The 22,358-nt window shown below is 36.8% G+C and overlaps 1 protein-coding gene across 24 annotated transcripts in view; it reads left to right on the top strand.

Moving 5' to 3' along the window:
• The first annotated feature begins 39 nt into the window (after nucleotides 1-39).
• LOC127964664 (leucine-rich repeat flightless-interacting protein 2) overlaps nucleotides 40-22,358 on the top strand; it is a 36,119-nt gene continuing 13,800 nt past the window's right edge. For 2 of the 24 annotated variants that reach the window (XM_052564919.1, XM_052564925.1), the window contains exons 1-17: nucleotides 312-944; nucleotides 11,795-11,881; nucleotides 14,898-14,915; nucleotides 15,227-15,283; nucleotides 16,327-16,371; nucleotides 16,599-16,649; nucleotides 17,008-17,040; nucleotides 17,391-17,453; nucleotides 17,541-17,582; nucleotides 17,752-17,811; nucleotides 18,818-18,898; nucleotides 19,057-19,086; nucleotides 19,813-19,869; nucleotides 20,845-20,922; nucleotides 21,343-21,465; nucleotides 21,980-22,015; nucleotides 22,112-22,237. In XM_052564919.1, the coding sequence (XP_052420879.1) occupies nucleotides 855-944; nucleotides 11,795-11,881; nucleotides 14,898-14,915; nucleotides 15,227-15,283; nucleotides 16,327-16,371; nucleotides 16,599-16,649; nucleotides 17,008-17,040; nucleotides 17,391-17,453; nucleotides 17,541-17,582; nucleotides 17,752-17,811; nucleotides 18,818-18,898; nucleotides 19,057-19,086; nucleotides 19,813-19,869; nucleotides 20,845-20,922; nucleotides 21,343-21,465; nucleotides 21,980-22,015; nucleotides 22,112-22,237 (1,077 nt within the window). In that variant the 5' untranslated portion in view covers nucleotides 312-854. Of the gene's footprint in view, nucleotides 945-11,794; nucleotides 11,882-14,897; nucleotides 14,916-15,226; nucleotides 15,284-16,326; nucleotides 16,372-16,598; nucleotides 16,650-17,007; nucleotides 17,041-17,390; nucleotides 17,454-17,540; nucleotides 17,583-17,751; nucleotides 17,812-18,817; nucleotides 18,899-19,056; nucleotides 19,087-19,812; nucleotides 19,870-20,844; nucleotides 20,923-20,945; nucleotides 21,466-21,979; nucleotides 22,016-22,111; nucleotides 22,238-22,358 lie in introns of those variants that run through there. The other 22 variants (XM_052564939.1, XM_052564940.1, XM_052564920.1 and 19 more) reach the window with 22 other exon arrangements.

The following is a 22,358-nucleotide window of genomic DNA, read 5'->3' as shown; positions in this document are numbered from 1 at the left end:
ATAAAATAGGCTATAGATGCATGATAAAAAATGAAAAAACGAAACTGATTTGGCAAGCTTAGATATATACCGGTAGTTGTTTTATTAACTTTCTTTATTTCTTTCTGGCCGGATAATGTAGCCTATTTGGCAACAATTTTCTGCTGAGAAATACCAGCTGTTATGGCTCCTCATTTTGGTGCAGTTTGTTGACTTTTTAAACGGGCAAGGATGAAAGATTTGCTTGAGACCAGTCACAAGCAGTCTGGTTTATTATATTTCCCCCCAGCCGGATATATTTATTTTTGTCATCTTCACAATAGAATGTAAAAGTTATTGCGAAAGGTGCACGTGTGTGACTTTAAGAAGTGCAAGATAAGGTTTCTGTTTTTAGCAGCAGACTCCCAAGATTAAAAATAGCGTGCGAGCCCTCAAATTCCCCCAAGAGACGCTCGAATTCATTCGCGCCCCATTACTGAAGTAAAGCAAGAGAAGAAAAGTAACCCCGCCGTTATACTGACAATCAAATCACGCTGTTACGTCCCAAACTTCTGAGCAAACAAACTTTAGATTATTTAAAGCCATTTTGGCAGCTCCTCAGAGGCAACACGTGTGTCATGAAAACTCGTTAGCCTCTCAGCACCGGTGACTTCAGTCTCTCACAGAACAGCACTAGGAAGAGAGCAGAAAAGACGGATGTAACGCAATGAGCCCAGTAGTGAAAGACACGACGTAGCGTTGCTGTTTTTGGATTAGGGTTAAAAACGTGCTTTCTTTTTCTTATGCCTTTCTTGAAGGAATAGCTCTCTTAGGGATCGGTTCTCACGCGTAAAGGAGCGTGTTTCTCAGAAGGATTTATTTATTACAAGTTACCAATGGGGTCTCAAGGGCCAGGACGTAGAAGAACCCCCAGCAAAAATGGGTTGACTGGTGAGGAAGATGCCCTCAACGTAATCGCAAAAGAGGTAAATTAATCCCCTGAAAGGTTAAGCTAATGTAATGATCTTAGTTGCAGATGTGCAGGGTTAAACTCCAGAGAAAGAAAACAAAAACATGACAATCACATGGTTCAACATCCTGAGTTAGTTTGTTTATTAAACCAGAGCTTTACACAGTTTCACGAGTATCTAATTAACATAACAACAGTCTAACTAAGGTAAAGTCCCTGCTTATGCCCTCATCTGGACCTGTATTGTTAATATATATATATATATATATATATATATATATATATATATATATTAATCTCTCTCTCTCTCTCTCTCTCTCTCTCTCTCTCTGCTTTTTTTTTTTTTTTTTTAATACAAGGTGTAGATCATTTCCTCTCCTACTTGTAAAGTCTGCTTCCTGTCTGTTTGTTTTTAGCACCTAACTTTCTGGGCTGTCTTGATCAAAGGTGATCTTTTATTGTATGGCAGTAGGCTAATGTATTTGAAGGTGCGACTAGTCTGCAATATAGACTGGGTTTGATGTGCTTGAACAGGTGCTGGGTTCATGGTGAAAAAAAACCTTGATTAGACTGCTTAGGAAGTGATTTGTGCCCAGTTAGACCTTCAGCAGATGTATATGATGTTTCTTCATTGTACAGCCATAGTGAAAAGCAGTGACTGTATTCATACTTAAACTATGTATGTAGCAAATGTTTCATTCTATTAATAGTAAGCGTCTCTGTTTGACACATCATGCTCAGTGGTTGGCAGGAGAGAGGCCTTCTCACTCTACCCTCATCATGAACTGTCCTCTCAGTTTAGAGTGTGAAATACAGTCAGAGAAGCATGGGAATATTTGTTTGTATGAATATAAACATGTCTCTGTGTTAACATGTTTCATTTTATTTATTTAATGTGTGATTTTAGGCAAACTTCTGAAATTGAGTATGAAACACTTATACGTGAAAGCATAATCAATAAGCTAAAATGTCATGGGCAAGGTGTTTTAATTCTCATTTTCAACAACAGGACAGACTAGCAATTCATTTTTATTTTATTTTGTATTTAAAGTTGAAAACTTAATATACACCCACTATAACTGGGCTGCTCCTTTTCTGTAGCACTTGGAGTTCACCTCTTGTAAGTGAGCGCATGGATAAAGAGAGATTCAGGTGAAACACAACCATGTTATCAAACGTCCAATCAGGAGGCAAAATTCAGTTTCACATTTGCATAATTTTATCATGAATGCTAAAAGTTGTTTTCTGATCCAACCTGTTTCTCTTGAAATCTAAATAATTTTTGCATACTTTTTTTGCATACTCCCATCCCATGTGACTTTGCAACAGAGCTTTTGCAAATTTAAACCGCTAGGTCACGCAAGGTCTTAATAAAGCTTCATCTGAGCAGGTTTAGTTTCAGTTAGACAATAACGAGATACTGTGGTTTTAATCTTTTTATTACTAAGTGCTTGACACATTTTCAAGCGTGCTGTAAAGTTTGAATGCCTTCACAGATAAGCTACTCATTTATATGTTCCTAGGACTTTTTAGAGCCATTTTATCTTCTTTTAAGTGCCGGTTTCATTATCTACTGCCTGTGTTCCATTGTGCCACCTTAACTTACCTGGTACCTGCGTTTGTTGCTGATAGGCTACCGTCAAACACTTGCTGGTCTCTGACAAGCTGGTACATCGGCCCTCATGTGTTCGTTAATTCTGTAACAAGAGCTTTAAAAATAGAAGGCCCTCAGAGACCAGCTGTGAGTGCAGCTTCAAGACCAGACATGAAGTTTCAGTGGGGCAGTACAATGAGCAGAAGTAGGGAGCAGAGGCATCTGATAATGGATTCAATGGAAACACATTCTGGTAGTATCTGCATCGGTAATCCTCAATGGCTGTGCTTTTCTGGTGCTCTATAATATCGCTAAGCTGTTAAATGTGAGATAGGGTCACAGTAGAACATGAGTCAGTGAAGGATTTCCTGTAAAACAATTTCAACAATGGCTAATCAACACTTTGATTCAGTGTTCTGTTTGTCCTTCTACTTACACAGATGCACACTGTGGAATCTGGTAAGACAAACTCATGTCATAAATAGATTGCTTTCAGCTGCGTGTGTTTGGTTCATGGTTCACCGCATTCCCTAAAGTTTTGGCATATACTAAAAAGTTTCAAACAACAATCCTCGTTTGACTAGATGAGGCATTTAATTTTTTTTGTAAAGGCAGGCCAGCTCCAGATAAAGGTCTATTGGGATTCATGTTGATATGTGTTCTTAAAAGATTTGTTCAACTAAAAAAAATAGGCTGCGTTTTACTCACCCCCAAGGCATCCTAGGTGTATATGACTCTCTTCTTTCAGCAAATCCAGTCGGAATTATGTAAAAGATTGTCTTTGATCTTTCAAGCTCTATCATTGCAGTCAGTGGGTGTTTCATTCCTTCAGTCCAAAAGAAGTTAAATAAAAAGTGCCCTTCCATGAAAAAAAGTGTCTCACACGGCTCCTGTAATGACTCGATGTGTTTTTGTTTGAAAAATATCCATATTCAAATCAAAAAAATTCACTTTAATCTAGCTTGTGCCAACCATTGTACACAGAAGCTGTTCCGGGAACATGATATAAATGCTGCCTTAGTAAACGCAAGAGACCTATTTCAAAATATGAAAAAGTCAGGCCCTGTTTTTTTTTTTAAACCATGCATGTCTCTGACAGATGTCACTTGAAAAAAAAAAAAAACTTTCCTGAGGAGTCACACTATTCTCTGTGATACCACTGTGTGTAAACAGCCAAATAAATAAATAATAAAGTGTCATTGGATCACCTTGTGTTGTTCGCTGATTTTATCCAGAAAACTAGCCAATTAGAAACACACTTCATTTGTGAATCTGTTTTAGGAAGTGATTGATGGAGTAGAATCAGTCTGTGTGATTGTGTGTTTGAGTCAAACATGAGCAGGACAATGGCTTGTCAAAAGCTCTTCGGTCATTATGTCTGCCAGTGTTATTTCAAGCAAGACGAGTTAATTTAGAGTCTTTAGAGCAATTAACTCAGGAGGAAGTTGAGTTGCTGGCATGACTGAACCCTTGACCATGTCAAAGAGGCTTATGTTGGGAAAGCGGCTAGTGAGACCGATGCAAGTTGGCAAGTCTATAGTAAAGGTGTGTAAATTGTGATTTAGAGTGACTCAGTTGGTAACTTTATAATGGTTTAAAACAAATGAAGCAGTTTTTACTGATGTCTTTTAAGAAAGGGAAATATATTTACCAATATATTTCTTTAAATATATTGTGATATTGTATTATATTATTTTCCCTTTTTATTTTCTAATATATTATATATTTGAATACATTGAATAATATATTGATGATGCATATATAATATATGGCAAAATATACAAATGATTGCTGCTTTCAATATATTGCAATATATTGGAAAAAATAAATATTAAATCCCATATATAAGAATATATGCCTAATATATTACATGATATTTTCCAAATATACTGCAATATATTTTTGTTTCATAAGGGGTAAGAGTAAGGAATTAATGTTCCCCATTTTATTGTCTAAAAAATAAAGAGCAGACATATGTACCGTTAAATAGTTTGGGGTCAGCAAGATTTTGTTGTTGAAGACTTTGATTCAGCAAGGATGCAGCTGATCATACAGCAGGTGACAGTAAAGAGTTAAATAAACGCAGTGTTTTGTAATTCATCAAAGAACGGTTTCCACAAAAATAGTAAGCAGTACAACTGTTTTTAATATTGATAATAATAAGAAATATTTCTTTAAGTCTAAATCATATTAGAATTATTTCTAAAGGATCATGTTACACTAAAGACTGCAATAATGGCTGCTGAATAATTCAGCTTTACCGAATGGATTACATTTTAAAAATATATTCAAATAGAAAAGTTATTTTAAATGATACAAATGTTTCCCATTATTTTGGATATATTTATCATTTAACTGTATTTTAATCAAATAAATGTAGCCTCAGTAAGCATAAGAGACTTTTAAAAAATCTTACCAGCCCCAGACATTTGAATGGTAGCGTGAACTAGATGTTATTGTACTGAACATTTCTTATTGCTAGCAGTCTCAATATTTCAAAATCTCATCATAATCTCAGCTGCATTCATTGCACAGTTTACAGTGTCATCCAGTGACTGAGATGGTTAAAAGCAGATTAGGATGTCAGATTAGAGTCCGGGCCAGACTCTGCGCTCTGGGGGGTGTTTAGATGATTCATCAGAGCTCTGACTCTGGGTTTCAGGATCAGAGCTGTCTGACTGTTCATCTTGAACTCGTTGTCATGAGCAATGATTTTATATTTCCTCATTCAGAAATAAGAGTTCTCCTTCTATCAAAATAAATCATGTGCCATCACACAGCACACTGACACATTAACACCTGCTTATCACTGGTCCATGACAATCAGAACATTTACCTGCCTCGCTCAGGATTAAGCTCTGAGCTACTCAAGGTTAAACATGAATTTTCTTTGAGCCTAAATGCAGAATTGTTGATACAGGTTGAAGCAAGACACTAAAGCAAACTCAAATACAAAGTCAGAGAACTTTATTTTCGCAGGCTGACATCTTTCACCAAGAATGGAACCTCTCCATATAAGGACAAGGATTTAGAAAGGGTTTTCTTCCTTTTTCTGGTGTCGCTAATGGGCCCCTGAAGATTGTTATCACAATTGCTTTCCTGTTTGTTCTCTGCTGTTGGGACACATCCCTTATGAAGGAGTAATGCTGAGTCCATATTTCTAGTGCTCTTGATGCTGATTGGGCAGGATGTTTGTTTATAAGCCATGGTTACTCTGATAAACTGCTTAATCTTCAGTCTTGTGTTTTATGACAAAAATATGGTCATTGATTGTCTGTTTTGCACTTTCTTTTGATATCAAATGCAAGACACACTTAACTTTGTTTACTAGGAATATTATTTGTTCTTGTTATAAATTGTTTGCTCATTTACACTCAAAAATGAGTCATGGCATAGTTTATTATTTATTTTTTTTAGTATTTTCATCTGTTTGATTTGATTTCTTAAATCTTTTTTTTTAATTGCTTAACATAAATCTGAATATAATAATAAATAAATCTGGTTTAAATGAGGATAGCTGTCAAACAAGTAAGATTAAGTTAGTTCAAATGTATTAGATATACTGTTTTACTTAACAATACATGTTATTTTATATTTAAAACACATTCAGTTATAGTATTATTACAGAAATCTCATTATTTTTTCATTTATGTATGACTGACAGATATTTGTCACTTAAAGCCCAAATAGATGAAAATTTCATGAGTTAAAAGACATAAATCTTAAAGGATTATAAGTATGTTTTTAGTGTTACTTGAATGAATAAATGTAATTGTAATATGAGCACGGTCACAGGGTTTTCAGTGCACTATACAGTGATGTTTTCAGTTAGAATTCTCATTGTAACCTACATTTTTTTGAAATGCTTTTTTTTTGTTAGATTTGATTTGCATGGTCATCCTTTATGCAACCCCCCACAAAAAATCTCTTGTTTTTCTTGTTCTGATAAGTTACATTTAGGGTTACACTCTGAGCAACTCGGAGAGAAAACTCACAAAGAGAGAAAATAGTCAATTTTTCATGATTTATTAACTTGGTGTACAAGGGCAGATTTTGTTCTGATAAGATAGTGTGCTAAAGTGAAAGGAATGCACATTTAGACAAACTCTTGCTCTAGGTGTGAAACAGCTTACTGTGTAAAAATTTGGTAAAGTTGCAAGGACTCTACTCATTCCTATGTACATACAGTTCATCTTCTGTTTTAACACTGAGCTGACTCCATCAAACTTTGCCATCTCATTTAACTTAATGTTTGTGGGCCATATAAGATGCTTAAATAGAAATGTTATTATTATTTTTATTTATTTTATTAAAGAATTTCAAAAACACTTAAAAACTCATAAGTAAAATTTAAAAAATAAAGTATATATTATTGGCCATTATTGTCTATTCTGCAGTTTAAACCCAGTTCAACTTCAACCATTTTTTTGGCCTTAAAACAGGGAGCACACTGAATGACATTAGAAACCAGAGAGCAGTAGCTAATGACCATCATGCTGCTCTCTCTCGCTCCCTCATTTCAACAAGCTGGAGTTTCTCTCACAGGCTTGTTCTTGCTCTTGAGTAACTCTGTGGTCAGTGAAGCAAGTTTTCTGTGTTGGCCAAGTACACTAGGTATTCTCTTTCCATGAAGAGCTGCTCCTGTGTGCTGTCATCTGAGATGGGCACAGTAGCATCTCTCAAAACATCAGCCTGCCTCAGGTTTCTCAGGGTTTAAGAGTGAAGTGTGGTGTTTCTGAGCCACTAGCCGCATTAAAAGTGATTGGCAAAACACTAATGCAATCATCATTGGTAGAGACAGAACAGGACATGTCGATCTGCTCAAACAAAGCACTAATGTTTCGATTGCACCACAGAACCACTGTGTTTGCACTCTTTAGTCAATATCAATGGATTACTTATAGTTACCTCTGCATGTGAAACTTGGATTGGAAAGTATTTATTTCAACCAAAAAAAAAGAGAATTCTTTCAAACCTATATGCCTTTCTTCTGCAGAACACAATTGAAAATAATTTGATGTTTCAACTGTTTTTGTACTTAGTCATTTTAGGGGGTTAAAATAACACCTACTTTCAGTGTATGAACAAAACCCACCGCAATTTTTCTAAATATCTTCTTTTCCATTTGTACTAAAGAAAGAATGTCATACAGGTTTGGTATGACATCAGGGTGAATACATTTGTAGAGTTAGGCGGTAATACAGTTGATAATTTTATAGTTATATTTTAGCTGTTTTACAGTTTACATTTTTTGGGTCAGCTATCACTAACTTGGAACATTTATGTTTTCATTGTCTGATTTTATATTAGATATGATGTATTACCACTAAGTAATGGTCACTTAATCTTATCTCTTTTCCTCCTCTTTCTTTCCCTCCCTTGCTCGGAATGACCCAAATTTATGTTCCTAAATTTTTTTTTATCCATACATGGTGATTTCTTTTTTTTGAGCAAGCTCAGATTTGATATCACATTTTGCCACAGATCCCAGGAACCTGCTAAAACATGCACCCACCACACACAGATCAGACATTGTTTTGTTTATGTTTGAATGGAAGGCTGGCAGGATTTATGTAGGTGTTAATATGGGCAGACCAGAAATGTGGCAGACGTCTCCAGTGATCTCATATGTTCCAGTCTCTGGCTCTTACGTTAGTACTCAAGTAAGAAAGACTGTTTATGTCTCCTACTGAAGACCGTTAATCCAGTGTACACAGATGGCAAAATGATACACATTTTTAATATTGAGCTTTCCACATTCAGATGAATTAAACTGCCCAGGGGCTCTCTTGGTTTATACAAGTCATAGTTTTGGAGTTAATAATGTCTCTTTTTAAATGTCAACATTTTTAGTAAATTCTGCTTCCAGAGTACAGTCCAAAACACACTGAGCAAGGAGCAGTTGAGGGCCTCAAGTCAGTTGTGTTGAATATCTTTGGTTTTTTCCTTTAAGTTTCTGTTACCGCTAGTTTGTTCGCGGTCCAGATGATTAGCGTGTACCCGCTCAACCTGGCATGCTGGTACAAGAGGCCGTGGGAGAGAGAGATCTGGCCAGCTTGGCATCTCCTTCTGTGGTATTTATGTCAACAGATAAGAACTCTGGACTCAAATTGTCCTGGCATTCGTTAAACTCCCAGGGACTCCTGAATGACAGGCTTATCGTGCATGTCTACCTCAAAAGGCACCAGACAAGGTGTTTTAGTAAACCTGTCTATAATCATCTATCTGCAAAAAATACAAAAACACAATTCACTAACTCTGTTGACCATAAACACAGGACATGTTTTTGCTTGTACCTTGCAAGGCCTCCAGATGAAGTTTAAAAAAAAAAAAAAATTATTTAATTGAAGCACAGTGGAATAAGTGAATGCGCTCTGTGTGGACAGCTCCTAAAGTGTTGCATGAACAAATCTTTTTTTCTAAGCCCTGTTTTCAACCTAATCAAAATGAAGTGGAGATGCTCCTATTTGTGATTGGGGAAAAAAATGTCAGTGGAAACAGTAATTTCTCTGTTTATGCTTCAGACATATTAGCAGCACTTCATCCAAGTTTCATGCATTAACCATGACTGATTGCCAACTGCCAACTTTTTCAGACGCTGCATCCATGAGAATATAGGTGCTTCCCAATTTGTGTATTTATGCACTATTTGATGCCATGTAGTGCGTGTAATGTTCACACACTATGAGGGTGAGGGGTTATTAGATTGCAATGCTAGATGTCACTCTTAGACTTTAGAAGTGCATAGTCTAGTGCATCTTTTGTGACACAGCAGACTGTGTGCATCCAAGATAGGGCCATATCTAATAAAAAAAATTATACCATTGAATGGCACCTTTATTTTAAATCTAAATTTGGTAACTGCTGACAATAACAAATGTACTCTTTGGTCAATTAGAGCAATTAAAGAATGAATTTCTATTCTAAAACAGGGTCACTACCAGACAGCAGTGGAACTAGTTCTTCACAAAACTTTCATTTAAATTAGAGCATTTTGGGTTTATTGATAGAACCCGCTCCATTTGGGTCATTAAAAATAGCTGTTGAGGAGAGCGTGAGAGGAGAGAGGTGTGTGAAATAGGCCAGTCTGTTTTCCTCTTCTGCGATAGGAGTGTGTAAATGGTCGTGATGGGGGACAATGCAGATGACCCAGGCTATCATATGCTCACCGTGACTGATATCATGGTGTACTTTGATAACTGCAAGAAGGTAGGCCTTAATATGAATATGAGTTGTGAGAAAAGAGCTGCTTGTTTTAGTTCAGAGGGCATGAATAGTGCATGTTTTCTTAAAGATTGCTAACCTGCTTCTTCTAGGTGACTATGCACATTTTATAAATATATTTTTTTCTTTCTTGTCAAAGCCCTTGTTTTATAGGTATATTATAAGCATTGTAAAGCACAGACTAACATTTACTACAAAAGATTTGGTTCAGTAATATAAATGATTATCTTGTTCATGTAAATCGTATTGTGTACAATGTACATGCCCTCCACATCAGAAATAAGCAGTGATGGACTTTCATACGATCAGTGGTTTGTTCTGCTAAAGTGCAGGAAGGGTGGGATCCAGACTTGATTGTGAATGACTCAGCCCTCTGATTTCCTGCTATGGTCCAAAAAGGCATAATTTTGGCTACCCTTACGCCGTCTTAGTGCATTTATTTCTCAAAGTTTTCTGGAGACTCTAATACCCTTTTTTTTTCAAAATTAAATATTATTTCGCATTTTCAGCACAGCCAAAGCCCTGCTGGGTGGTAACTGTTATTTTAAAGAAGCATGTATGCATTGGTGGATTGCGGTGTTTGTGGAAATCATATGTTGACATTAGTGAGAACCTGTTAGAAACATGTTTGGACAGCTGCTTAATTGCCGGGGTTGGCTTTAGTAACTTCACCCTGGCAGTTCTTCTTCTGCACAATTATGTTTCTTTATTGCAGCAGTAACATAACATGGTCACACATTCCTGTTTCCAACTGTAGTGATATTCAGTAAAAAAGGTTACCTGAATTCAGATTTGGATGTTGAATTCTGATGTTGAAGGTCAAAATGCACAGCGCCACTCATTAAGCATGAGAAAGGTTTAATATTTCTAGTTTATTTGTCCTCTTTTGTCCTGTGTTTCTGCTATGATTTGATTATTTGAATTGTGCTGTGATTTGCCAACATGAAAAATGTATTTGTAAGTGTGATTGTTTGTGCATATTTATTTATTTATTAATTATTTTTGAATGAATTAAGTTAATAATAGAATATAGAAGCTTGTCCTTCACTCCTAAATTAAAAAAAAAAGTTTCTAAAATTAAAAGTAAAATCAGGGCCATCACTTTGTTTGAACTGCTACAAGAAGTGGTTGAAGCTGTGGAAATATTTATTTTGGCACATTTTTCTTGAACATCATTGCTGGCAAAGGGACACAAGACCTTTGTGGTGAGAAACAGCTGCTTCCTTGGAAAGTTGTGTGACTGTGTTCAGGACGGAAGGCCTCAGTCTGAGACATTAAGATATGATCTGACATTTACTCAGGAACACGTTATTATGGATTACTTCAGCAGCTAACAAACACAGGAATTCACTTTAAATCTTGCCTGTTCCTTGGAGTAGTCCCACTGTTTTAACACCTTTTTTTTCCCCTGTTAAAACACAATTATCAATACTTTGCTGTGTTTTCAGGAATGTGTGAGTGTTACGGTCATGCCTCTGGTGTAAGATTACTTGTAGTACAGGATTGGGGGGAAATGGGCAGATTTCAGTTGCAGACATCACTGTGGGAGGGTAGTGTCTTTGATGTAATCTAGGAGTTGAGCTCTTCTCTTTTTCTCGGTTGTTAAACATTTTGTGGCGTCATCTCCAGGAAGGAAGTGTGTTCTCTCTCTCTCTCTCTCTCTCTCTCTCGCCCCCTCATGCGGAGGGAGTCTCTTCCTTAAAAGGACTTTCAAAGTGTGATGAACTAAAGTCACAAATACATTCACACATACTCATGTAAACAAACACATTGATAGCATGTGCAGTCTGAGAAATATACAGTTACAGTACATAAAACCTTATGACAGAGAGGAGATGTTCATGTAATCATGTAATGTAGGAAATGTATATAACCTGTGAACCTCCTGTTGAATTTACATTACAATAAATTGAATAAGAAGTCGTTTTTTGTGTGTTGATTTAACTTCCTCTACTTTTTGCATTCACTACAGTGCTCATGGTCTCTAGGTTATGGTTTAATAACTTTACCTCTCTCTCTTTCTCTGTTTCCCCATCCGCCCCCTGCAGGCTGAGGCCCGTTTGGCAGCTAAGAGGGCGGCCCGTGCAGAAGCTCGTGAGATCAGGATGAGAGAACTGGAGAGACAACAGAAAGAGGTGAAAAAAGACAATCACTGAAGGCTGAAATGTAGGCCTTGGCGTTGCTAAATGTGATGTTGGTCTTGATTTTCTATCAACTTTTACATATTGCTTTTCAGGTCTCATATAATATTTTGTAAGCTATAACATACATCTTTATAGAAATTTAATTTATTTATTTATTCTTTTTATATTTATTTATTTATTAGGGGGCTCAGCAAACCTTCTAGCATGACAGTGTTGTTCCAGTGCATAGATGTTTTGACATGCCCAGCAGTAACATGGGACCTATCCTGTAAGATTGAGATTTGAGGTGGTTTAACCTATGGAAAAGTCCCATCCCCATACGCTTACCTGCTTAACTCCATTCTGTGCGTATAGTGGATATGTCCATGATCAGAACACCTGATAACAAGAGTCTAATATTAAGAAACTGAAAGCATCTCACAAAGTAAACAACCTGCATTACACAACATTTTGAAACCCAGAAGGAGAACCTTCCATGCAGTTCAAGAGTGGGATGAGCTGTAGGCCTTTAAAATTGCATTGGTGTTTTTGTAAAGGTTTTCACTGATAATATTTATCCAGTCTTGGCCTTTGTTCCCTCAAAATATTTTCAAGGTGTTTTCCTCTTGAACTGCCAGCGGAAAAGGCCGCCTTGATTCTCAAAACTGAATCTTTCTTATCTCTTGTTGACTTGCTCCTGCACAACACTGTCAGCCGATTATGTTCAATTTGTTTAATCTTCATCATGATTGTGGGCTCTGCGCTTTGAAGGACATGTTTTGGCTGGGTAAGGGGGATCAGGGTCAGTTAATCAGCCCCTGGGTCAGGACCTTCTAAAAGCCCATTTGAACATAAGCATTTGCTCCGCTAATGCTCAGAAATATTACAGGTAACATAAGCACTTTGGGGTCTTTACAAAGCAAAACAAACTTAAAAGTGTTCAATGTTAAATACACTTTAAAGGAATACTCCACCCCAAAATGAAAATTCTGGCCCAAGATTAAAGGTCATTCTCAACTCTCTGTTATAGTTACTATAAGTCTTTACAAACAGACTTTATAGATGTTGAGTTATTCATTTGTTTTGTCAGGCTTTTGGTACTATAACTGTTAGTTGCCTAAACGTTCCCCATAGTAAAGAGAGATGGATTTGGCAACAAATGGAAGAACAAGAAGAAATGGCAACAGTTGGTTGCACTCGTGGATATGCGTATGGTTAATTTTGGGTAATTAGTGTTCATGCTCTGTGCCTGCTGATGCTGGTTTGCTGCTTGTTACTGTACACAGTAAATAGGATATGAATGGCATTGGGTTCAGCTGCATAAATTTAAAGTTGTAGATTCCTTAAGCTATTTATGAATGAAGTTGCTCATGGTTCTTCGAAAGTAAATGGACAACCAGAAACCCACACTGTGATACCTGAGCTCAGACGCAACAAAGTTATGTAATGAAGATAAACCCAGCCTTTAAGCATACCTGGGTCACACTCGAGAGATTAGCTAGCATTCAGATTTAAGCCCGGTCTGATCAGGAGGCGTGTGTGAATGTTAAGGGTGTGTGTTTTGTGGCTTTAAATCTCCAGCCAAGTCTTTAAAAGTAGATTATGAGCTTTCAGCCATTCCTGCAGTGGGTTAACAGATTCCGTTTCCATCCACTCAGTTCTCACTATCTGGCTGTGATCTGATTGCAAACACAATGACTAAGGATTGAAGATGCTGTGACATAAAATAGACCTGGAAGAGTTTAATCCAGACTTTGTGGAGGTTTGGATCTTGACTGCATCTTTGGGATTATAGAAGGTCTCCGTCTCCCTCAGTGCTGAGGTAGATGGGGACTCTTTGAGACTATCAGGACGGCCTGCAAGCGATTAGTGGGTAGAGGGGCTAGGGTAGTGATCAATGGGAGACCCCAGACCCCTCTGCTGAGGAAGGTGAGATCAAATGTACTAGATAAGCATGGAAAGATAGAAAATTACTGATTTTTAAATGTGTTAATAATTATGTAACATATTGATTGATGCATTTGATTTTCTGTACTAGTTTAACTAGCATCGGGTGATCTGTATGTTATTCTGGTTTTATTTGTTGACTATGACCTGTCAACTTCATGAAGAATCTTCAAACTGTTTCATGCTTGTAATAAGGATGAGTTTCGGTTCTATCGAGGGTGTTTACTGAGTTTGCATGCCATGGTTATTTATTAGAAAAAAAGTTTTATTTTCTTCCTTTTTGAAGAACATGGTAACTTTTCTACTAAAACTCAATATTTTTTTTTTTTGGCTAATTCGGTGAGAGTGGAAAAACAAAAAGTGCTTGGATGTTGTTGGAAAGTCTCTTAATTTGATACATAAGGTGTTAAAGGTATTTCAAAGGAAGATGTTTTGCTACAGGACTGGATGAGAAAACACTCAAAACCAGGGGGAACCAGTTAGGTGACATTTTGTGGGTTTTCAGTAAGTAAGAGTGAAAGTGTTCACTATTGCTCTGTATGGTTTAGGCTATAATAATAATTAGATTAGAATCTTGATGAAATTATCAAAATAAACAACCAGCTCTTAAAGAGAAGTCTTTTTCTAGCTAGAAAACTGCTTTTGTATGGGTTTTATCTATTATCAGTGTTTAGGTATGTCATTAGCAGCGGGTTAGTATATTTTTAAATGTCAAAATATACCGTGGGGACCAAACCATAGTAGTTGAATATTTTAAGAATCTTCAGCGTTATTGTTACTTGTTAAAAAGTAATAGACACATACACAAGTGTATTAGTGTAAACATGACTGCCGTTGTTTTCTCTAGCTGTAATTTTACCTGTAAGGCCAGGTAACTTGACACTGAGCTGACAGATTGCTAAAACTTCTCTCAAATTGCTAAAGCAGCTTTCCCTTTTCGTTTCATTATCTTTGAGCTCACACTCTTCCACTCGGTTAGCTCTCTAGGATGTCAAATAATCAATGCCCTCTCTTTTCCCTTTCCTTTCCCCATCTGGTGGCTTTCTTTCTGATCCTGTTTTACTGGCCTCCTGTGACGTAGATTTATCAGGTGCAGAAGGTAGGACATCTGATGATATAGTTCTACTCTACACAGTCAGAATAAAGGTACAAAGACTGTCACTGGGGTGGTCCCATTTCAAATGGTACATCTTTGTACTGTATTTAACACTACCAGGTGCGTATTTGTGCATATTAGGGTACATATTAGTACCTTTTGAAAGGGTACCACCCCAGTACAACTGATGAGACAGACAACTTATGTACCAGTTTTAAAATACTGTACTTTTATTTCTTTCCTTCTGTTGCTTTCTTGTTATACGAACTTCCCTTATTTTTCTCGCCTCGTTTCTGCTGCATTTTCCTTTTTAGAAATACTATGGACTGGATAACTTGGACAACAAATGGGGGGACATTGAGCAGTGGATGGTACACTCCACTCACTGTTTTGAGATTTTCAAAGCCTGTAGTTTCATCAGCATGTGACTTTAACATGATAGGGATCGCAATACAGGATGTGTGCATGTTCTATTTGTTAATAATTAGCATGTTTGATGTTGGATATCAGGGTTGCATGTCTCAACACTTGGTCATACCGCTACATGATTTTTATTTTCACAAATTTCAACAAATAAATTAAAACTTTGTTCATAGATGTTTACTGGGATTGTAGATATTTTAATGTACACTAACATTCAAAAGTTTGGTGTCAATAAGATTTTTTTGTTGATTCTGAAAGTCTTATGCTTACCAAGGCTAAATTTATTTGATAAAAATACAAAATCAAAACTGTAATATTGTGGAATATTAGAATTGGTAAGTTTTATTATTATTTTAAAATGTAGCTTTGTTATAGAAAAGCTATTTAAACACCGCAGCCAGTTTTCAGTGTAAGATTAGCATTATGGAAACATTCTAATATGCGGATTTAGTGCTCAAGAAACATTTCTTATTATAATATGATATCATCTCTCTTTCTCTCTCTCTCTCTCTCTCTCTCTCTCTCTCTCTATATATATATATATATATATATATATATATATATATATATATATATAATATATAATTTTTATTTTTTTGTGATGAACAAAGTTCAAAAGGACAGTATAGATTTAATAAAATAAATCTTTTGTAACATTATAAATATCCTTATTCCTACTGTCACTTTTGATACATTTATAGCATTCCATTTTATAGCAAATAAAATCTTACTGACCCCAAGAACATAAATGTGAATTTATTACATCTTTTCACTTTTTTTTTTGTCTTGAGGTTTTGGTTTATCTGTTTTTACATGATTTCTCTTGCATCAGTTATTACTGATTTGCATGCTGTCTTTGCATAAACTGCTCAACCTTTCTTGCTGAGACTTGTGTGCCTCTTTTGCCATCTTGCTTATTTTCTCTTCTCTTCTCTTCTCTTCTCTTCTCTTCTCTTCTCTTCTCTTCTCTTCTCTTCTCTTCTCTTCTCAGGAGGACAGTGAGCGATATACACGTGTCTCACGGAGACATGCTTCGGTTTGTACCTTTTGTCTTTCCTCTGTCTGTCCTTTTAAACCACTTTCACAAACAAAAACCTTTGTCCTTCAGAAAAAATAATACACTTGGATTTTATTCCAAATGCAATTACTTTAAGTCAGACTTATTTTGGGGTTCACTCTACATACTGATTTGCTGTTTATGTACACAGTGGTGAGTTTTATATCTTTAAACTCTTGCTAACTTTTTTTTTTTTGTCCATCAAGGTGTCAGATGATGAAGAACAGATGTCAGTGGGGAGCAGGAGCAACATACGGGTCAGTATCCGTGTAACTGTATAGTTCCTTATATTAACCACGGGTGTCAAACTCAATTCCTGGAGGGCCACAGCCCTGCAGAGTTCAGCTCCGACCCTTATTAAACACACCTGATCCAGATAATCACGTCCTTCAGGCTTATTTGGAAAATAGATGGTTTGTGTGTTGGAGCAGGGGTGGAACTAAACTCTGCAGGGCTGCGGTCCTCCAGGAACTGAGTTGGACACCTCTGGTAGAAACCTGGTGTGCTGCTGGTCAGAGTGTTTGTTGTAGGTGTATGAGTGTGTGCTGTCTAAGGTTATAAAACAGTCCAAAATATTCATCTTCATGCTGATGGTGGTTTTGTTTGTCTGGGCAGTTGGATTTGGATGCGGCGGGTGCTTACGGCGTGGTAAGAATCACAGGGTGGGAAATGTTTCTTTGGGCACGGATGTAATGTCATTACTTTCAGGTTCCTGTGAAAGTAAAATGAGCACATAGTTGAGTTCACAAGACGTTTTTGCACTGTGGTGTGTTTCAACTAAGTATGGCTAATACCTGATTCTACATTTGTGATGTGTTTGTGAAGTGTTTCATCAACATTACAAATGAAGGGGGTGGATTTTATCAAATATAACCATATGAGACCATAACATTTTTGTTATGTGTCTGAATCTTCACCTGCATGTTCACAACCATGAAGTATTGAGCAGTTAATTCTGCAGTTTTAATCCTACTTCCGTTTCTCACCGTCCTGTCCAGCTTCCCCAGGCCTCCTCCTATCATAAGAAGTCCAAGAAAAAGAAGAAACATTCTTCCAAAAGTGTACGTTCGCAGCATTAATGCACGTCACATGAATGTTCTATAACAAGAAGATGTAATATCAATCATGACTTCTTGTCTATCCCACAGAGCAATGGCTATGACGATGATCTCAGTACAGTGTCTAGTCGGGTTAGTGGCCCAACTAACTGTGTGATAATAGTATTAACTAGTGTGTTGGTTCACCTATTATGACACGCAGGAGTCTGTGGTGTTAATTCATGATGCAGCAGTGTGACTAACTCTGGTGTGCTGTGGTACAAATCAGTGTGAAGATTGTAAACTGTGTATTTGTGCGCAGAGCTCCAGACTCAGTGATGAGAGCAAAATCTCTCGCTCCTCTAGACTTGATCAGCAGTCGGTGGGTCTCCGTCCGGCATCTCTTTGTGTGATTAACATCAAAATATATCTAACATGAGTGGATTGTTACCAATGTCTTTGAAAAAGCATGATGGATTTGTTAAAAATAACAGTGGTTGGACTAATTATTATTTATTTTTTTAAATGATAAGCATTGGGCAAAAAGTGTCGTTGCCAAGCAGGACTTTAATTTAAGATTTATTTATTGATATTACAGAATCAAGAAGCTATCTATATTATAAATAGTTATTTATTTCTCATTCGGTAAATGTTATGTAAAAAAAAATATCAGTACAATAATACAATTATAACAAATGATATTATCTTAACAGTAACAGCCTTTTCATTTATTTATTTATTTTTTACTATATTTGTTGACCACAAAAAAACACTTTTAGCTGATTTGCTGGTATTCCAACCTGATCAGACTGATCTGATTTGCTTGGCTTTAAAGAGGTTTTAAACAATCAAGCTGAGAAAGCAGCATGCCAGTCAGCTTGGCCAATCCGCCAGAACAGATAAACCAAACTAATAACCTGAAGAGTTTGAGATTTGGGAAGTTACTTGCAAAATAGTAGTTGTAAAATGATTAATTAATACAGGTGTGTTTACAGTATATGCAACAATTTTATGAATGTGAGTTGTAGGCTTTTCTCGCAAACATTTTTGCCCTAGGTAGAGTTAACTTCCTTCTATCTCTAAATTACACTGCCAAATATGTGAACCGTGCAGTCTCAACCCTGAGTAATGTGTGCAGCATGAAATATGATAATTATTGCAAAAATTTTACCAAAAATGATCCTGGGTGAACTTTCAAGTGTGAAAAGCCCATTTAATAGCATTCCTGACCTCAACTGGCATGATGCCCCTGCACTGCACATTTAAGCATGGAAAAATGGTTAGATGGTCTCCATCTCCGTCTTTCTCCCTCCATCGCTCTGTACATCTCTCACACTTTTGTCTTCATCAGTTCATCATTCAATCTACATTATTTCCCATCATTTTAGAAAGCCTGCCATTCATCTGAACTGTACAGCAGCAGTAGTTATTCCTCTAAACATCAAGCCCCTTCCTACAATCGCTGCCAGGTCTGTCATCTTCATCCACTCCTTCTGCTGCTGAGTATCTATCCACTGTTTAAATCCCCTCTTTCATTTTTTCCCCTGTCGTGTCCACCTTTTTTGCAGTTCTTCTCCACTTTGACTCTGTATTTGATTTGAAATGTTCGTCTCTTCTCTCTGTTTAGTCGTCTTTGCTGCACAGCAGGAAGCACAGGGTTTGTGCTGCTCCTCATATTACCCTCTGCCCCACAGCACTTCCTGTACAATAACAGGCGCAGCTCTGTACACACGTTTTGAATACTTTCACTCTCATCCACATCTGGGGTTAGCTAGATCTTAAACCCACACAGACCACAAACACCTGAGGATTGAGCTAACTGCTTGTGTTTTGGCTTTGACTTGTAGTCTTTAAAGGTGAAGTGTGTGATGGAATTTTATTTGCTTGTTTAATTGTTTTCCCAACCAGACTTCCCAAAAACCTGTTACAGTTATTTGAATGACTACAATGCTTCTTTCCTGGTAAACATTGAAACATTTCAAAACAATTTACTGTTTTAACCAGCGGTTTGTAATCATGTGATCTTGCTCTAACTTCTACTTTATTAGCTCATCAGTCAGTTGACATTTTAAAAGGGGGTTTGCCCTATGAATAGCAATCTCAGCATATTAAACTGGGATAAAAATGAATAAAATATTGAACTATTACCCACTTCACCTTTAACAACTAGTTCTAGACCTTTCCCCCACCAACCTGACAGAAATCAAATGATGTCATCTGAATTTGATGAAAGACTGTTGATACACTGTGCATAAAAAAGTGAGACTGTGGAGAGAGTTTGCATGCTCACTTGCACAGAGTGGTTATGGGTAAGAACTCAAGGCATGAGAAGATGATAAAAATGTTGTTTCTCTGCTGTGTGTTTATGTCTGTCCGTCATCAGGGCTCTGTATATGAGGACAGTCTCTACAGTGGCTCTCGACGCCCCAGTGCTCGTGCTGTAAGGATGATTGCACTGAACTGTAAATGTGCATGAAATCTGTAACGTTAACTTGTGGATCGAATTCCCTAACCAACAAGTGTGATAACTTTTTTTATTTTTATTATTTATTTATTTTTGGTAATTAATGCTATAATGCCACTCAGAGCTCAGATTTAACACATTAAACACATGGGACTGAATGTGATTTAGAAGCTAATGCAGGTCAGAAGTGCTTTGAAATGCTTTTAAGAAGGCTTTGAATGAGTTTTGTTAATTCCATAAAGTTAAGAGTGCTTTATATTTGTAGAGCTGACAATCTTAACATTGTCACATGACATTATCTTTTGATAAACATTAGGATTTGTTGTTAAAATTGACATGAATGTTTAAAGGAAAGTGTACATTTTAGGTGTTTTTAATTTTTAATGACAAAATAATGTTTGGAAATGTAAACTGATATATTTACTACTGAAACACTACAGCAAAACATATAAATAACTGACTTTTGCACAGTACTGTATATTAGCAATCATAATCATAAACTTTATATGTCAACTGTTATATTTCACAAGTTCATTTAATTGATCTGTAGTACCATAGAACCATTTAAAAGTACAAATATTGCATGTCTCTCAGATTAATAACTGCATGTATAATCTTAAGAAATGAACAAAATGTCACAAATGTAAATTTCAAGTATTTCATGTCAAGCGCGCTCTCCAACAAAGGATTGCCAGGCATGTGTGTTGTCAAAGTGGGTAGTCTTCAACCAGCTTGTTTTCTTTTTGTAAATTTGTACAGATTGTAGAATTTTTTTTTTTTTGAGTCTCTTACGGATGTGCGGTGACTGTATCAGGCCTGAAATGTCTGACGATATCAAATCCATTTTGATCCATTTTGAGTACATCGTCTCTCTTACTCTGTCTCTCTGTTTCTTCACATTCTTATTGCGTGTGTGTGTGTGTGTGTTTGTGTGTGTGTTCGTTCCTCTAGTCCTCTGAATATGGTGGTTTCCCGGGCTCCAGCTCTAGGACTTCGTCCAGAGCAAATTCTGCGTGTGGAAGTCCAGTGGTGAGCAACTTCACTGCCACTGGTGCCCAAGATTATCATGGACTATCACAATTATATTTCTCAAGTTGCTTTCTCAGTGACCAATTCAGTTACAGCTACAAGCATCCAGTCCATTGAGGCTTGTGCTTTTAATGTCTCATAAATCCGGTACTGCTGAAATTGATTGTTGTTCCTAGCTAGATCAGTGGATGAATATGCTTTGTCTCTAAAATGTAATTGCTTGATGTTTACCTTATTAAGTAGGGTTGAGTTACTTTAACAGTGTAAGCAAGGACATCTGAGGTTATATGAGTGTTTGTGTGCATTCTTTCTTTGGGTGCATGCAAAAAGCCAACTGTTAAACTTGGACAGTTGAGACTTCACAAATAGCTGAAATACCTCTTGCATTGATGTTCATTGCTGTCATCTGGTGGTTTCCAGGAGGACTGCAGCAGCTCCGTGGCTAGTTTTATGCGCAGCTCAGCTAGTATCAGTGGCCTCTCTAGAGACCTTGACCATGTGGTCATTCCTGACCTGCCAAACGTTAATGGGAGGCTGTCAATGGTATGAGAGTGATATCTTCGGGTTCATGTGATTTGTGGTGGTTGATGCCCTGGTTTAAATTGCTTGTGTGTGTGTGTGTGTGTGTATACAAGCAGTGGCATGTTGAATTGAGGTGATGGTCAGCATGTGAGATGGTCAGTGGTCAGAAAAGTGGTTGTGGTTGCAGGGAACCACAGAAGTCTGATGTTTATAATGATTATTGATAGAATTTCCAGTTGTTAATATTGTAAGTCAATGTTGTTTGTATAAAAGACCTATTCACAGCACCCTGTTAATTACAGAATTGCTTGATGGTTACAGATTGATTATTAATCAAATACTGTCATTGTGGTTTGATTCTTATCAGCTTGACTTGGACTGATATCTCTTTTACTAACTTGTTTGTGTTGACAGCATGTCTTCAGGGAACAGCATGAATCAGAATATGAATGAACAAGAGACTCGATGACTTGACTCGATTTTATCTTTTTCAAGACTACAAAATCTATTGACTGTGCATCTTTTTTAATTACAGGCTGATGACAGGTTAGAGCGAGACTACTTAGAAAAGGTTTGTGAATTTAATTTAATTTTTTTTGTCAATTTGTTTATCTTTTTAGCCATTACTCTATAACCAAGGGATGTTACCTGCTGTATGACTTTTTAGGGATCCTCACGAGCATCAACTATTTCTGGCGCCACTCTAACCTCTCTAGGTGGGACGTCCTCACGGAGAGGAAGTGGAGATACAGCCATCACTGCTGACACAGAAGCATCCATAAGGGAAATCAAGGTGTGTGTCCTGATCTCTTTGTCTTGTGGCAGTTTACATTTAAGAAGCAGGCTTATAGAACCACAATATCATCCCATGATTACATGGTATGCATTTGATGGCAAATTAGTTAATAGTACAT

This window comes from Carassius gibelio, chromosome B9 (genome assembly GCF_023724105.1).
Source record: "Carassius gibelio isolate Cgi1373 ecotype wild population from Czech Republic chromosome B9, carGib1.2-hapl.c, whole genome shotgun sequence".
Lineage (NCBI taxonomy): Eukaryota > Metazoa > Chordata > Actinopteri > Cypriniformes > Cyprinidae > Carassius > Carassius gibelio.
Note: the sequence above shows the minus strand (reverse complement) of the source record. Positions and strands in the feature narration are given on the sequence as shown.